Source organism: Acanthaster planci, linkage group LG07, assembly GCF_054643075.1.
Source record: "Acanthaster planci isolate LZ-2023a linkage group LG07, COTS_SCS, whole genome shotgun sequence".
Taxonomy (NCBI): Eukaryota; Metazoa; Echinodermata; class Asteroidea; order Valvatida; family Acanthasteridae; genus Acanthaster; species Acanthaster planci.
In genome coordinates, this window is record NC_141783.1 from 19,074,699 (window position 1) to 19,093,193 (window position 18,495).

An 18,495-nucleotide genomic window follows, 5' to 3' on the forward strand; every position below is an offset into this window, starting at 1 on the left:
AAGTAATTCTTTAAATATACCTAAAATAAATCCTTCAAACGATTCCAAGGACGACGTGGGACAACACAATAATATACGATATAAATATTATTAATAATTGTCGTTTCAACATGAGGTAGCGTGGCCGAGCGGTCTAAGGCGCTGGTTTAAGGCACCAGTCATTTCGATGGCGTGGGTTCGAATCCCACCGCTGCCAAGACTTTTTTGTCTCCACTGAAAACTTCGTATCAAACGTATTCAAGAAAAAACATCGCCATTTCTGTATACTGCTTAATATAACTTGTTTTTAAATTTTTCTGGACATGTTTATATGTATTTTTATCTATACCGTCTGTATCCCATTGCTATATTTGTAATCTGCGTCCCGTTTTCGGTTTAGTCCTTTTACGTTATTCATTTTAAATCATACTTAGTATATTTCTTCATTGGGTGGGGGCCGGGTGTGGGAGATCCTGTTTCTGTGGATTTTGGATTATTTTCTAGGGTTGAGTGTTTATGTTGTAATTTGTCTTGTTTCCTGTTCGTCAGAGTGTCTAGTGTATGTTTTAAATTATTATCCTGTATTCTATCTTATAATTGTTTGTCTCTGTATGTCTAAACCTTTTTTTCGTTCTGTTTTGCTACTTTGTAAATGTGCCTGGAGAGCTATCAGATAGTTATTAGGTTAACTTATTAGCAATCCGCCAGGGGCGCCTTTTTGTCATTTTATTGTATTGACATGCGAAATAATAAATGAAATGAAATCGGAATTTTCCCTTTTTTAAATAAGTTCTACCTAACAACTGGTCCACACATCCATTTGCAGAGGCTGCACTGAAGGCCCGATCGACACGTAATAAGAGAGAAAAACTAGTAAATAATCAGCAGTTATGCAATTACATGTATCTAATCGATTATTTCCTTTATGCAAAATCCCACTTGATTTTTGGGCCTTTTAACATTTTTTTTCTGCGACACTTTCCAGATTTTATCCTGTGACCTATAGGTTTCCACAGAGTGCGCCTCTAAGAGTTTGCAACGTGTTAACCAATCACAATGCACAAAATCTGTCGACCCAATGAGCGTTTGTAAATGGTCGACAGATATTGCGCATCGTGACCGGTTCACGAGTTGCAACTTCTTGGGAGGCGCTCTATTGTGAATCGCCCGTATTGAACAAGATTAATTTTCCGTCCGATTGTAGCATCATTATATTTGCCGTGCGGTATCTCAAGGTCAAATAGCTAGGTTTGTTTTTTTTTTTACTTTGAAAAGAAGAAGGAAAAAAACCAAAAAAGTATTTCAGGTAATAATGAAGAAAAGTTTCTCAAGTTCACTACTTAGACCGAAACGTGGCGTGCGATTGTGTGATAGGTTCGGCCCTAAAATTCTTTCAAATGTTATTGAGTGCCCTGAAGGGAGCATTCCACTGAATGGGTGGATTTCTACACGCGAGCTTATTGATGTTTTGTGATCCCACGGACTTTTTTTATAATGTGAAGTGCCATCATTTATCTTTATAAACCACGAAATAAGGACTTACTTAATTTTGTCCAACTCAGCTTCGTTCACCAAATAAAAACCTCCAACCTGGGGTCTATTTTGGATAGAGGCGGGGTGCTACTACATTGAGAGCTGAGCGCATAGTTTTACTCCTATATTAGGGTTGTTTGTGATGAAGGGCGAATAAAGATAAAAAGAAAAGTAACAAAACTGTGTGGCTAACCTCATTAAAATTGAAAAGAAAAGTGGATTTCTGGCTATTATTGGATTTAACCTCTCCTTGGGAGTCACCAGGCGACGCTGTTTCTGTCCGATTTTACACCGGCACTGTTAGATTCGATAGAGGGCGGGCCTCATATCATATTGTGTGGATTTCCATTTCCGTTTTGTACACGAAACACATACTCGACCTCACGCGCCGCGCACGCATAAGACTTGAGATACGGAGGACCGGCACCTACATGTACTGTACATGTTACGTTAGGCTCAGTACGGTACTCATGTAGGCCTACTGGTGAAACTTAGTTGAAATTTATGATGTAAGCCGGAGCCAACATCAAAACTTGTTGAAGGAGCTGCAACAATGGCAGATGTTGAGGATGATGATCCAGTTGTTGACGAGGTAATCGTAATGTTGGCTGTTAAATCTCACCATGATCTCACTTTCTCTGAATAAACAAAACAGCCTTTTCCTAGGCCTACCTCCATTAAAGTTGTATTGTAGGCCCCTGCCTTCCATGTGCCTAGTGTAGGCCTTACTCCGAGCAGTAACTTCATAAACTTACACTCTACAAATTGCCCTTTTAAATATTTGGACATGGTTGGGCGTCTAAATACCTTCCATAGCCTAGGCTGGGCTTTTCATTCATTTAACTCAAAACAACTCGTACTTCCTACCCTAAATGAAAATCCTCCGAATTCACCCCTAAAATGGTCCTTAAAGTTAAACTGTCAAATGGCAATGCGCCCGGCTTAGGATAAGGCCCTAAGTGAGAATCAGAGATTCCAATAATGATGGTAAGGTTAACATGGTTTATTCACATTTCGGAAGAAGAGAGAAATTTCCCCCTCAAATTGGAAATGCTCTTGTTCATGTTGTCGTCGAGCTCAAAGTCGCCATCTTTTTCAAATAGTGATTTAAGTTATATGCTAATGTCCTGGAGATGAGGTCACAGCATGCTGGCCAAGCGAACCATTCACAAAAAGGCATGCCAGGTTGGCACACACACGCTGACGACTGATTCCTTAGCACCGCAGTGTCCGGAGTACAATTTCAGTGTGATCACAGCCACCAGACATTGCAAAAGCGGACAATGAACAAATCCCATAATTCCAGGGAAGGATTAGCGGATGAAGTTTAGAAGTAAAAATACTGCAATGCCAGGTCTTAATGAACTAGGAGTCTATAAATCACTTTTGCTCTTTTTTGGTCACGATTCGGTGTCAATCCTCGTTCTTTACCCTATCGATTATCATGACCGAATGTTAAAAGGCAATTTGTAGAGTCCTATATGTACATGTTGATCTTGTTAGCCTATGTGTATGTCATAACATAGAGAACTACCTTTGGAACTCATATAGGTACAATCAGACTAGTAGTTCTGGGAGAGATTCCAAAATATAGCCGTAAAGCCTATTTTTCTTGTACATGTACCGTAACTCTGTCATACATATACATGTAGGCACAGTGTACAGTAATGAAAAAAACAAAGATTGCCATACCGGTATGAGTTTACAGTTTATGCCTTTACAATGTACAAGCTTTGAACAATGACGTACAAACCTGTGTTTAAAGTTCTTCAAGCGCTTTTATTACTCCATTTTGATACAGTACTGTTGATATTTCTCCCCACAGGTTGATGTCTTCTTGTCCAGGGGCCTAGCTGAGAACCTGTATCTTTTCCAGGTACATGTGCATATTCAAACATGTCGAATGTATTTCTTGCAGCTGCTTAGTCTTGGCTCAAGACTTCATTGTTCCACATATTTTATTAATGTTCACTGGCAGACATCTGGCCAGGGCATGCTTCGGTGCATGCATTCTGTACAGGGATAGAGGGTGCTGCCAAAGGCCAAAATCAATGGGTGAGGCTATATTAAAGCCAGGAACTCTGTGCATGACGTCACTATGTAAAACTTATTCTATACAGTCATAGAGGGCGCTGCCAAGAGGCTGAACTCCAGCCAACCCAACATGCCCAAGCTTCCATGCCATACATAGATAACATCAAACCAGTGCAGTTAAAGTTATTTGGCCCCATCTTCTCCATTTTGGCTGTTGGAGAGTAATGCAAATCTGTAGTATTCTCACCACCTAAAGTTAGAAGAAAAGTGACGGGAGCGGAATGATAAAGAAATACCTAATTGTATGGGGTCTTCAGATCCTTTTTTTGTCATTTTGGTTCCCTTGTTAGTATCCAGTTCGACCCTCAGGAATGCCCTATGATGACTTCGAGCATCTGTCTGCAAAAATCAAACCAAAACAGAATATGGTAAGAAAATCAAACCAAAACAGAATATGGTAAGAAAATGAAAAGTAAAAACACCAGTTAGGCAGTGTTAACAGAAAAATGATGACAGGTGAACCAATTCAGTTTCGCCATGTTGTAAATTTTCATTTTGAATTTTTTTGGGTCAAAAGGTTGAACTTGAACTTGGACTGGAAACCCAAAACTCCAACTACGACAAAAGCCGTGGGGAGCAGATTGCAATAAATGTGGACGGGGCCAACCCCATTGGAAGTAAGACATTTCAAAGGTATGACTATTTCCACTTACAGTGTTGTTCTTATGAAATAATATGTAACCCTAACCCTACATAATACTTCTAATTACTACTTGTAGTAAAATGTAGTGCTGAGAGTTGTCACTTGTAAGAGGACATGACTTTATTGTTCTGTGAAGCCATAAGATACAATAGATAAGGCAATGTACCATACAGTGCTTTGGCACTATGAATGCATGGCTTTATTGTTCTTTGTGCAAGTAATCAATGGAAGCAACCTAGCCAGAAGTAGTAATCTGTAGTGCTAGGTCCTTCAGGCTCAGGCTATTACTTAGTATTTTGTAGTACTGTGTAGTGTGTAAGCCAAACAATATGCTTGGCGGTTAGTTAAGGATTCATCAAAAGTGTTGCAAATTTTAAGGAGCTGTTGGAGAGAACACTGGAGGAAAGTTTGGTGAAGAAGTAGAAGTGAATATGCTGGAAAACATTCACAGAATTGGTTAAAGGCCGTAAAAGTGTACACTGTACACATTCCAGTCCTTGGCACCTTTAATTAGATTCCAACCTGCGTCACAAACTTGCACGATTTGCAAAGAATCGCAAACAAGGCCTGACTCCGCTTCGCCAGCAGAATATTTCAGATGTTGAAAGTTGTTTTTTACCTTGCCTGCGGTGATATTAGGGGGGGCTGATTGCCAATCTTTGCTGCTTTACCTTCCAGCGATGTGATGGACAAACAGGTGCTAGCTACCTCAAGCTGTGTTTCTGCTACCTCTCGTTATGCCGTGGGTATCCTGAAAGACGGTAGGTACTGACCCTACGGTCACCCCACATGCTGAATGCATTCTTCAACTCCTCATGTGTATTCAAAAGTAAAGTAGTATTTTCCTCTTTCATGAAATGATGCACCTCTGGTGGTATTGGAATTGGACTTTGTAATTTAAAGTTTTCCCTACTGAATCATTCTTAATGGCTCAAGTCTTTTCACCTCTTACAAAGATCTGCTGTGATTGGAATGCCTTACGGGTTGGTCAGCGATGGTTGTATCCAGCTCTTTCATTGCATTCTGCTTTCTCTCCATCTTCCAATCTGGGCACTGTCGATAGACAGGCCAGAACACACCTCTGTGCTAGCATTCCCAAACTGAAACTTTCCACTGATGTTTCAACAAATAACTGCATGGAAAAATCTGTGCTTATTGTTTGGTACACCGGGAAACAAGATAAAATGAAAAAAAGGAAACAAGGAAAACCTTTTTCCAATCCTCAGACAATTCTTTTACAGCTAATGATTACATTGCATGTTTTGTATTTTTCTTAGGAGAGCTGCATCTGACACCCCTCCATGGCATCATTCAGCTTAAGCCCAGCTTTGCCTACCTAGACAAGGCTGACCAGAAGAGCAAAGTGGAGAGGGCGGGAGATACTGAAGGTAGGGTGTGCAAGTCTGAAAATAATGCTCACAGAAGGGGGGGTCCTTTGACGGGTATTGCCTTGGACTGGCCAACCATCTCCGGCATGCTCTAGTCTCTGTTGATCCAAGGGTGCTGTTTAAAAGCCCTTTTGCCCCAATGCGACTCTCCTTCAAAGTACATGTTCAATGCTTCCTCTCTGTGGTCTTTGAAGTACATGTAAAACAAGGCCCAGGCTGTTTGTTGAGGTATTTTTTGAGAGCCTCTGAGCTACTCGCATCTGTGACCTGTGACCTGTTCCACACAGTGTGTCTTCACAAGTAGGCCTCACTGCACCGTGCACCTCACTGCACCGTGCACAAACAGTGCACAGAGTGCATAATGACGACTCAGGTCGGTTTGATTTAGATCCGGATTCAGATTAAGAGGAAAAACACTGTTGAAAAATTATAGTTTTAACCTCTCTAGTATTTAGAAAAGATTTGTGATATTTTACTTTCGATGATAGTTACCAGTATTTAAGTTGACTTATTTAAAACTAATATTATTTAAAAGTATTGTTTTAAGCAAATATTGCAATCGTTAAAAAAAATTCAAATTGATTCAAAGAAAACTATCTGATTGAAATGTTCAAAAACTGATTTATTAAGTCATAACTTTTATTAACCCTGTGACTATTTTTTTCTTTTCCTGTTGCCCTGCCTCCCTGTCCAGGTGAATCGTCCCAGGAGGAGGAAGAAGAGGCCAAGCCCATCAAGGTCCAGTTTGCTCGGCCAGAGAGTGACCAGGCCAGAGCGCGGCGGCTGGCTTCCTATTCCCACCACGAGAAGATGATATCAGAGGAGATGTGGGTGCCTCTCACTTGCCGGCCAGTCCAGGTGAGTCCAAAAAAAATTAACATCAGTCAAGTCGAAAGATCAGAAATATCTCGGAGGCTGAGTATTTCTTGCCAAAAGAATAGGCTTTTTTATTAAAAAAATATCTCTGTAACTGTCCACAACACTACATCCAGTTATCTCGAAGTTTGCGATGCCATTATAAAAAATGAACAAATGATAAACAAATCATATACAAAATCAGTTGCAATAAAGCACACAAGACAGTATAATACCTTCTTACATCTAGGAGTATCCCCAGCCACGATTTAGCAAGATTTAAAAGATGAACAACACTTTTTTGCCCTGTTGAAAATTTCTGTTCCTTTTAAATTGTTTAATGAATAATTTGCTTTTGAATCGCTAGATTTCTGTCGCTTTCATTTGAATCTGCTTGAAACAAGCCTCCATAGTGCAATTTTTCTCATTTAAAACAAAAGAAAAAAATTTTCCCTTCCTTTTTATGAATTTTGCATTCAAATATTCAAATTCGAATAATAATATTCAAATATTTGATAATCGATCGAATATTTGGATATCGGGCACTGCCATTTTTTCTTTTTTACCTGTATCTCTTGAACCCTAAAGAGTAATTCATTTGGCAATCAGTCCAACATGCTCCTCTCCCCATGTGTTGTAGTTGTCACATAGTTGTTACCTTTTAGTCAATGTGTCCACACGTCATACAGTCCATCCTTCATTCTGAACTGGTTTGTCTTCTGTCTTAGGATGAGCGATCTTATTCCGAACGAGAGAAGCTGTTTTGTCAGGCGATGGACAGCGAGGTATCCCCACTCAACCTTCCATCCAAGTAAGTGCAAAGGCTGCGTCTAATCAACCGGCTATGGCCAAGTGTATGATGCTTGTCTATGAGAAGGGGCTGTAGCCAGTAGCCAGCAGCTTCTGTAGGCACACAGTTATTTACAGCCACAGCCACAACATTCAGTCACAGCAGAAGACTAGTATCATTGGATTAAAGACGATGTTTTTCAATCCCCAGGTTGGTCGCTAACATCGGCTTCAGATTTTAGCTACACAAATTTACTTCCCTTCCAGAAAAGTGTCAATCAGTGAGCTTTTGACATGCAACGAAATGGCACACATACTGACGTATTAGTGTCATTGGAACAATATCTGTGTGATTTTCTTTCCACCGTAACCAAGGATACACCCATAGAGTGCCCTCAATATACCATGGGCAGTGGCCAAGTTCAGTACACTGTCACCTCCACTGACTCCTCGGACCATGTCTGTGTGTGAGCACCAAACAAATTGGGAAGTACCATGTATAAAGTCAGCCAGATGTGAGTTGGAGTGTGATTGGCAGCTAAACCCGTCAGCTGTGCTTGTGTATATGAATGGTCCAAAGGCATTTGCACCAGGTTGTAAATGCAGCCCCTATTCTGTGCTACGGAGTATCTGAGCGTTGCCATTTGGTGTCCAGAGTACTTTCTGTGAAGATGTGTGAGATGAAGCTTATAACAGAGACATAGCCAAGAATTGGAGAAGTAGCTCCTCCATCAAATCCATCACAAGTCTGCTCAAGTAAGAGTAAAAGTGAATTGTGAAGAAGTAATGCCTTTTCAAGGCCCATTTGAGTAGCTTTCGGCTGACGACTTGTGGTAGAACTTTGGAGATGTACCATGTACATGTATGTAACTGTGCCATCAGCATAATTTATTCATTGAGATGATTTTATTTGAAATATAATGAGAAACCGCTTTAGAAACGACCTTATATTTGACCATTTCATTTGCCTGTGTTTTCTCAGAGACTATCTGGCTACACTTGTCCCTGAGGCTTCGGAGGACGAAGCAGACAAACCCCAGTTACCCTCCAACGTTTTGTCCATGAGCAACCTGAAATCAATGAATTTGGCTGACCAGGTCAAAGCTCTGCTTATAAATGGTGGGTCTTCATGTATGCATGTCCTGTCTGCTACTTCATTGAAAAGACAACAGTAATCTATGTAGAAGTTGAACCCTCAATAAGTGTGTGATTTCAGCAAAGTACATGTTGGTAAAATTTTGTACTTGCCTTCCAAAACTAAACGGAGTATTTCAACCAATCTTCATGAAACTATCATTAATTTATTAGGATAAATCAAAGTTTTGTTGTTTAAAAAGTTTGGTTTTTTCAGTTAACTAATTTTGTAGCCTTCATCCAAGATGTCTTTTGATAGCCCCTATTATTTGAAATTTCACATTTTTTCCACTTTTTCATCAGATATTGATCCATTTAAAATTATAACCTTTCCTCACATATCTAAATGGCACATTTACCAATAAATTCTCGTTTTCAGTACCTGGTTTTTATCATGTTTGGTGTTTTCGTTTGATTTTCATAGCGAAATCCTTGAGATTCTCCCAGCTAATTACCATCTTACCCGGCACACCAGACCCTACAGCCGTTCTGAGGGCGGTACAGCAGGTGGCCATGTTGGTCCAAGGTTGTTGGGTTGTCAAAAGGTCAGCAGTTTTCCTCCATTATTCCTGTTCATTTTAAAGTACTGTGCCACTGGTAGCTCCTTCTAAAGAAAAGTATTTTGCTTCACATGGCGGTTGGCGCACAATGCCGTTTCTTTTTTCATGTTTTTAGCAACTACATGTTACTTGTTATAGTTCAGTTTCATCAGAAATGGAATGGATTACAAACGTTGAAGTGATGACCCACATATGATATCTAGTCACTTGGTGTTGACCGTGGCCACAGAACAGCTTTCTAAGAGTGTTATTTCTTTCCATCATGCTGAACACCACACACCCCACGGGAGATGAGACACATGTAACAGAGGGCTGAAGGTGGTTGTGCTGTTAGTCATGTGGGTGGTACGAGGGGAGGGTCTAATGATTCTGATTCCTAGACATGATTATGGAAAACAATACATGTTGGAGTCACACTTTAAAGTGCCATGTTGGATTGTATTTATTACCCAAAGTAGGGACAGTGGGAGCAGTCAGGTGCTGTAGGTTACCGAGACGTCTGTTCGCCATTAAAAAGCGATGTGTCTTGGATAGCATTGGCAAGGCAATCTGAGACTTTAAACCGGTATTCACAATTGTTTCCCTGTTCCAGTGATATTTTGTATCCCAAAGATACCACCAGTCCTATAAGTGGTGTTCCGGCTGACATTCTTTGTAGAGGCCGAGACTATGTGGTAAGTTATACTTGTTACACCAAAATCTGGTACAGAATTTTGTCCTTAGAATTACATTCAGTGTTTACAATCAGTAGTTTGGTGTTCCACATATGTACATGTATGCCGGCATGCCAAAGATTAAGGCCATAATTGTCATCACAGAAATGGCTTTCTCAAGAGAGACAGTTTTTGTGATCACAAATTAAAGTCACGGGTTGAGGCAATGGCCTTGGAAGGGCATTGCACGAGTGTACACTGTTACTGTCAAAGCTACCATTGCGGCCTCCGTGTTACAGGGATCACCTGGATAAACTGGTTCCCTTTGCTTGGTCCCAGTTTGATTCTCACGTAAACATACTGTAACCATGCCTTGCTATTGCAGCCACTGCGTAACGCAGCCTGTGTTCAACCTAGATCAAATCATTGGTGTACGGTTACATTGCCGTGAAACCTTTGTACTCTGGCCTCAAAAATGTATGTAGGGTTAAACGTAGATTTCTTCTTGCCGTTGGTGTGCCCTAACAGAAATACATGTAAACATTAAATCTTGGTTTCAGATTGATACATTCGTTTGACAAGTAGGGTCAGAGGGTATGTCTGTTGGCACATACAGATGCACGCATATGTACATATCTATAAATGTTGTACGTACATGTACAAGTGTCCAGCCTTGCTATAGTGACCACCTGCCATTAATGGCCACCTACAGCCGGTACCGTGGGTGGCCACTATATCAGTGTTTGACTGTGTAACAAAAATCTTTGGTTTGTTCTACTATGCCTACTCAGATGTGGAGATTTAATCAGAGTCGGTGTATTGTGAGGAAGGAAGTTGCCTCCATAACAAAGGTGAGTTGGAAATCTTTCCCTTATTGGCAATGAACATTCTCAGCTTGTTTTGTCCGCCAAGAGGTTAGAGGCGGCTGACTCCAATAAAGAAAATACCTCAAATCATGACCCTTCTTGATATGCATTTTCAAGTGCAGCCTATCTCCTGCAGCTGGAAACATGCTAAAAGTGAGTTCAATGCTCCTTGAATAAGGCTTTTAAAATGAACCAATGTCATCTGAGTTCAGAGAATAATTAGTACTTGTCGCGTTCTTACGTGATGTGTAATGTTGGCTGTGTGCCATAGATTGTCTACATTCCAAACCCCCAGAAATGGAGTGCCTTGTTCTTCAAAATGTCAGTTTCAGGAATACACAGCCTGACAGAATACACTTTGGCCCTATGCCTGAATTTTTAGTTAAAAATGATGCTGCGTAAGTTTTTTACTGCAACGTTAATTGGGCTGCGTTTCAGCAAAATGCAAGAAGCATATTTCTTAAAGTGCCAACCTCCTGTTCTTTAAGTGATCCAGTGATTTCAAACAAAAGACTGTTTTTCAGATTTTATCCATTGTGAAATTTTTACATGTATGCACTGCCCAATTTCTTAAACATGATATATTTCAGATTGATACACAGCACCATGAGGACTGTTTAAAGATGGAAGGAATTCTTACAGAAGTAGTTATTTTATTATTAATGGTCATTTGTGATGTCTGTGAGAGGCCTACTTACCGATTTGACCTGTTGTTGCACAGTTGCCTTCGGAGGACATGAAGGATATCCTGGAACAGATGGCCAGGCCTAAGATTAACCAAGGTTGGGAGTTTGCGCTGGAGTTTGACAGCGATTTTGTCGTGCACCACGAGGAGGTTACACAGCGCCAGCACATGCTGTGGGATGCCAAATTCCAACAGTACGTATTCCTGCAGGGAACTGGATTTTAGTTCTTTTAACCCTTCCAGTTCACTTTCTTGTTCTCGTCAGATCCTGTTTGGTGAACTCATAGCACAGTATAATGCTAGGCTTGTGGGGGGATTTGGAGATTTCATTGGAGTAGCTGCTTAAAAGTGGTGCATTGACTATTGTGTCATCCAGCACATTCCGTTTGACTGATCTTTCATGGGAACAATTATAAACTGTGATTGGCACTGCGTTGACAAAACCTGTGGAACTAGTATGCCATGAATGCTGCCAGGCATACACACCAGCCATGCTCAGTTTTGTTTCTCTTTGTGTCAGTGGGTTACCAGCCAAAATTTCATGCATAATCTGTGCCTTGCCACTGGTTCTCGGCAGATTTTTTGCTAGCGAAGTACTCTAATGCATTGGGGACTATTGTCTGCTTGTATTGTCCATGATTGTCCCAAGAAGGCAATGGGCAAGGCAGGTCATGCCAGTCACAGGTGATATACCAGAAAGTTAGTGAATTTTTTTGACTAGAATACTTTGCCTGAATAAATCTGTGATTGTGAGGTTGTCAGTCAATTGCCCTTGATTTACTTGATCTAACACATTACCAACATGCACATTCCAAGCTGTACTTTCAAAATAGAATGTTCTAAATCATGGAGTGTAGTAAATAGAACATCTTCACCAGTTGGGGCTTTGTCTTGGTATGCCAAATACAACATGGTGTCCTTCCAATGTCCCAGAAGTTGTCTAGCATAAATTTCAAACACGATAATTCTTGAAAGTTTTTTGCATTAAAAAATACCTTTGATTGCACAGCAGCTTTTTTGTGTTTGGAAACAAAATCTGTTTCAACATATATTCAACTTGTTCCAATGTTTGAACAAGTCTCCCTTGGAATTTTTTTTTCTGCGAAGGCTTTCCAAGGTGTTAAAAGTTCCCAAGCAAGAACTGGAGAAGAAGGCTAAAGGGAAGGACTCTAAAGATTTGGGACTAGCAGGTAACATTTGTCAAGTTTCCTAGCTAATAAGTTTTGATACGCACTGCTACATGTCAGAAGCAACATCTAGTTTGCCTTCGGCACTGGCAGATCCAGTGGGTTGTGGCCAATGGGGGCCATACCCCACCCTAGCAAGATGTTTTTGTCGAAAAATAAAAAGAAAGGCAATTTTTGGGTCTGGTTCTTTTCCCCTTTTGCCATAAATATGCAAAAAGCCCTCAAATCTAGTCTCACCCTTCTCATAGGACATGAAGAGGGTACATTTAAATGTTTAAATAAACTTGGTAAGTTTCTACTAGGCTCCACCATTTGCCTGCTGCTGCTGTCTCAGAAATATCTTTGAAAAGTTTCCGATCTGAATTTCCAATTTGAACATGGTGTAGAAAAACATGCATTGTCTGAAGTTAGCATGAACTAGCAAGTGCCTGGAGGTTGGTCCAAACTTAAGAAAGATAGGGGCTTAGGGAGTCTTTTCAAGCAAAGTCTGTATTGCATCCCCAGCTGACCAATTAGCTTGCCAGAGTCAGCTGCATTTTTTGAGTCTTACACTTACATGTGCCTCGGTAAATTACGACCTCAAGAGCTATCAGTAAGCAGAGAACTTTAATACTTTAATAGCTTAAAACTCAGCGGTGTCAGATCACTTAAATCTTGGTTGTGACTTTCTGAATGCATGTAGTTTATACCTTTCAACCATTTTGTGGCTTAGTTGAAGTTATGTCAGGTCAAGAGCGTGTCAAGGTCGCCCGTAGCCGTGCCCGGACCAAAAGTCTCACCCAGCAAGAAAACACCAATCCTGCTAACGCACAGAATAGCAATTCGAATTCTAGAACTTCTTGCGAAGTGTCCGAACCTGTTCCTGAGATCAATTCTGAGCCCGGAATCGATACTGTAGAGCCCATGGAAATGAGCTCTGAACTGGACCCTTTAAGAGGGACCACAGCGTTGGAAGACGCCAGCACCCTTATCACTCAGAATGGGCCCTGCGCCAATAATAACGGCATACCCAGCGAGGATGCAGTCAAAAACGAACTGAGGAGTTTCTTACGGGACAAGTTTGTCAAGCAGCCCATCATGAGCATGGCCGACATGCGGCGGCACATTAACCTGAGATTGGTGGAGAGGCCGCCGGGCGATTTACTCGGGGAAGGGATATCTGACGCCATGCTGGAACAGTGTGCCGTGGATATAAGTGCTGCATTGCTGCAGATCCCTGTAAGTTCGACTAACTTATTCTTTGCCAGTTTTGACCCTAAGGAAAGGGGTTTAGATGTGCTCTTTCTGAGTTCACAGCCTTGATTCAGTAGGACTCAAGCCTATATTTCAATGATGTATGCTTTATATGCTGAATGAAAATGAAATTATAGTGTTCACATGTAAGAAATTTCCATTTGCAAGAAATGTTTGATAATAAGGTCCATCAGTTTAAGCTCTTGTTCAAGTTTGTCAATTGTAGGTAGTGGAACATTTTGTTGAATGCGGGCGATTCACAATAGGGCGCCTCCAGGAGTTTGTAACGTGTTGGCCTATCACAATGCACAAAATCTGTTGACCCAATGCGCGTTTGGAAACGGTTAACAGATTTCATGCATTGTGATTGGCTAATGCATTGCAAACTCTTGGAGGTGCACTATTGTGAATTTCCCGAATTCAGAAAAGATTTTGAGTATGCACTAGCCATCAATTCCATCAATGCAATACCGTGCAAAAGGTCTTCTTTCTGCTACCACCAACAGAGATCCAACAAATACCTCCAACTCTTTGGTGTTGTTGGATTCAGAAGGTTTTTAAAGAGACAAACATTTCAGGCACTGCATAAGTCACCTTAGGTATTTTAGTAAAAAACCAGGAACACTAGTGAAATTCGACAATATGTATAGCTTAGGCTTTCAGTGTTCCTTGAATGGCATTAGAAGTCCTTGTAACTACATCCAAAGTCTTAAGTCAAGTCACAGGCTATTCACATGAAGTGTGGCAAGAGCATTCCCTTGTTACTTGTGACTGGCTTGTCATAAAGTCATCATGATTTGATTTGTGAAGGGACTCGTGGACATGGCACTGCAATGCTATACTGCATTGTAGCCATTTACAGTGTACTCGTAAATTCAGAAAGCCGTAGTACTTGTCTTAGCAACCTTGTCTCTGCTATAGGTATCACATTCTGGTTCCAAAAGTTTTGGTCCCCTGACTTAGGGAGCTCTGGATCAATCCCTCTGTCTGGCTCAGGAACATTTACCCAAGAGGCCGATTGAGAGGATCTCCATTAGTCTGAGTCTTCAAAACCAGAGTTGTAGCCAGAGCCAAAGAAAAAAATTGAGATTCGAGAATGGTAACCTGTGGTTACTACAGGCCACTTTTCATGGTGTCAACCTTAACTTATATGTCTACTGAATTTACAGTGGCCCTCCAGTAATTCCATGGAGGATAAGAAGTTGTTTGGCTTTTGTGACTGTGGAGATTCCTTGGACAAGGTAAGATTATTTAACTTAAGTGAATGTAGATTTTCCAGCTCTGTCAAATTCTCTACAGATCAGAATTTAATTGACCAGCCTGTTTATGATAGCCTGCCGGGAAAAATACATGAAGTTGTGAAGAAACACCTCAATGTCCGCCTTCTCTGAAGAAATAACTTTACATATTTCGTGGATTTTTTAATGATAACTAAAAAAAGACATACATTTACACGTACATGGAGACTGGGCTTAGATTTTCAACAGTGTAGAATAAATTCCATTTACACAGATCAGCCTCCATTTACATTTCAGTTTGATTGGTTTTTCAAATCTTGTTATATAAATGTATTTGTCATTCAGTTCCGTGCCGTAATCTTTGATATGTATCGAGAGAGTTTCAAACATCGTCGCAATCAGTTTTCTGACCGCTTCAGGGAAGTTCTTGGTCGGGAACCAGCATCAAGAGTGGAATTTGACAGACTCATTAAGGTATGCCTGTGTCTTTGGGCAAACGCCTACATGTAGCAGCAGCATATTTACAAACCATCCAGTGCTGGACAGGAGTCAGTTCTGAGCTGTTTTCAAGCAAATTGTTGATTTTCGTTACTGTTTCTTTGTGCCTTTTCTTTTTCTCTCCATTATAACCCTTTTTAACTCTAAGCTACATGTACATGACCGGTCCACTCCGAGCAGGAACAAAAGAGGGCGTGTTTTGAAATGAAATTAACAGTCCTTTGGTACGCATTCACCGCATAGGCGCACATGTTTATGCATGTTGGACATGGAGCAGACTGAGTACACTGAAGAAATTTAGTATGGAATGCATGGTCTTCGCTTGCATGCCTGTCTTTCTTTCACCAGTGAGGGTGCACTTCAGCTCAGGGCAGATAGTAGCTATCAAGCATCAACAAACATGGTGTAATCCCACAGCAAAAAGCATCATTCATGTAAGTGTAATTTACCAAAAATAAAGCCAACTGCTGCACTGGGTACGATACCAAAAATTGGCTTTGTTTTTGGTAAACAAAACTCAAAACACACTTTGCTATGGGAAGATGCCATGTTTATTGATGTTTGACATCTACTATAGGTCATGTGACTTAGCGGGTGCAATTAGTCTATTGTTGACACAATTCAGACCCCTTGCTCGTAACATTGAATACTCTAATCTTAGGTGGAATCCAAACCATACAAGCATTTACTAATCCTCATATTGAGCTAAGTAACTCAAGTGAGCCCTATCCCAAAGTACTGAGGCACCGTTTGACATCTTGGTTTACTCTCTGTTCATGAGTATCCTCATTTGATTCCAGATGAATCCATCAGGGCTCGTCCAACTTGTGGCCTCCCTGTATTCTATCGCTTTTCTTCTTTTTTTTGTGTGTTTCAGAGCCTATGCCTTTACAAGCCTCCGTTCTGGTACTTGAAGGGGACTGTGCCAACATGATACCAGCTTAGTCTAGGATTTGTAGCCCCTTTTTAAGATTCATTTAAAAGTACATGTAGGGTTTCATCAGAGCTGCCGTAATTTGTTGTACCTTCAGTTCATTGTATGCTCCAGCCTTATACAACTCCTGGTTTCCCACCTCCACTGACCTTTGACCCTGTTTATACTACAAATCCATTGCACCAATTTGTCCTTTTGCGAATAAATGAGAAGTAATTTCAGTTTCATTTTGAGGGGTGGTCTTTCAAACCCGAATTTGTGCCACACACTTCCTATCAGCCAGTAGCAGTGTGCCATGTGCACTAACAGAAAGCGACTATTAAAACCCTGTATGGTCTGATCCTTGGATTTAAATTGGAATCATGTGCCCAGTCCGCACAGACCAGACATTGCACAAGTTATTTCAAGTATTCTAAAGTAATGCCTTGACCCAAGTTTAAAGATGCGTACTGCACATCTTACTGTAATCCGGGATATGAAGATTTTATGTTATTATATTTTCATTGTCGCTTTAATTGTGAGATGTACAGTGTTGAGGGGGAAAGGGCAGTTAATGTTCCCACCTTTTTAAACAACACCCCGTGCATCGTCTAGGGGCTCTGCAGACAAGAATGTGCAAACAATCCAGTTTGTGCCAAGTAGCCAACAGCTATTGTCAACTAAAGCAGCACAGTAATATAGAGTATTCAACGGCTTTTCCCCCAAACTGGGGGGACCGTCCGGTGAAGTTTTTTTCTAATGTGCAGATCTAGATATGTCGTGTAAAACCACGAAAAGGATCGGCAGAAGACATACAAGCGAGCATTAAATTATCCCATGCGAAGGATTTGTAACAGTTTACTCCCTTGTATCTCTGCTGGTGTTTATAAACATTGCTATAATTTGTCAGAACCACGCAGAATGATCCTGCATCGCTTCTGTGATTTTTGTCACCGTGGAACCCAATAAAAGCTGTGGGGCTTCATACATTTATTTCTTTGAACATCTCTCTACTTGGTCCATTATTGCCGTGCTCTCGCCTGCCAAAGAATAAGGAAATGCCCTTACACCAACAATAGCGCTAAATGTCGTGCAAAGGGGTGTGAGTGGATCATTAAAACAGCTACAAAACACTAAAGCACAAATTATATACGGCGTGGGGTTTGAGGCCCGCCTTCGGGCCCCGGGAAAACTTTGAAATGTAGATGCTCTGTGGTACTTTTTACAACCTCCTGGTGCAACCATTGGTAATTTTTTTCTTGCAGTTTTGCATGTTGTAGCGCAAAAGCGTGCTTGTAGCGAGTTAGCAGAGCTAATAGCTCTTTAAGCAGCGCCTTCAGTCGGCGGACTGTGTGAGCGCGGGAGAGATGATCGCAATGGTTGAGTTCGGGCTGCTTGTTCCCGTATGTTCACGAACAGCTCGATTTGTTGTTCGTTGGTCGGCCGCTCGAACGCCAGGAACAAACAACCGGTTTATCGCTGGTAGTTAGTGACAAGCAACATGCAACTTGGTGGCGTCCATGTGGGCTACGTTATTCGAGAGTTAATGTTTGGATGGGCTGAATTCTTTTCTATATTGTAGCGTGTCCTACGGATCAGGGTTCGACGCTAGTATAGATTCACACACAGCCGCAACTCGCTGTTCTGGTCACGAAATCTCTGTTTTATTGATGTAGCGTCCATAACAATGCGTTTTTCAGACAAGCTCTAAACATGGCGCCTGTCGGCAGGGAATGCGCAGGCACGAGGCGGGAAAACTGCGGGCTGTTTGCATACCAGCGGGGGCATCCACCAACTCCATGCGGGTCCGAGCTGGCGCCCCCACTGGCCGGACCCGCCGGCGCTACACCGCCCCCACCCCGGACTCTTGTTCGTCCCTGAACGAGGCGGTGCAACCCGGCGGGCCAGCCCGAGGCCATCCCGGTCGCTCCTGTGCAGCTTACAAGGCAGTGGAATAACAAGCAACAAGTACAAGTATTGTGGGTTCCGGGGGTCTTCTTCGCTACCATGGGGGGATCCAGGGGTCCAGTGTGGAGGAGACTCCGGTCGCCGTGGTGCCCCCCGGCGTTTCTTCGTTGCTCCGGGGGGACGGACTCCGGTGGAGGGGGCTCCCGCTGGACCTCCGACCGCCACTGGCTGTGGTGAAGCTCACAGAGGGGTGGGTCCATCATGGTGTCTCTGTCTCTGGTGGCCCGCTCCTCCTGCAGAGTGGCTCGCACCCCCAGTCGCAGGCGGATCCCCCCCGCA

At 41.8% G+C, this 18,495-nt stretch overlaps 1 protein-coding gene and 1 non-coding gene across 2 annotated transcripts; both read left to right on the plus strand.

The window, feature by feature from the left end:
• Positions 1-114: 114 nt before the first annotated feature.
• On the plus strand, positions 115-196 carry Trnal-aag (transfer RNA leucine (anticodon AAG)). The gene has a single exon. It is a non-coding gene; the product is annotated as a tRNA-Leu (tRNA).
• Positions 197-1,870: 1,674 nt separating this feature from the next.
• On the plus strand, positions 1,871-17,251 carry polr3e (RNA polymerase III subunit E). The gene is made up of 18 exons (XM_087139417.1): positions 1,871-2,104; positions 3,338-3,388; positions 3,897-3,974; positions 4,124-4,239; positions 4,928-5,010; positions 5,527-5,637; positions 6,332-6,495; positions 7,221-7,303; positions 8,264-8,400; positions 8,840-8,960; positions 9,568-9,649; positions 10,420-10,479; positions 11,216-11,373; positions 12,287-12,369; positions 13,079-13,584; positions 14,769-14,840; positions 15,183-15,311; positions 16,213-17,251. The coding sequence occupies exons 1-18, from the start codon at positions 2,066-2,068 to the stop codon at positions 16,267-16,269; spliced, it is 2,130 nt and encodes a 709-aa protein (XP_086995543.1). The 5' UTR covers positions 1,871-2,065; the 3' UTR covers positions 16,270-17,251.
• The last annotated feature ends 1,244 nt before the right edge of the window (positions 17,252-18,495 follow it).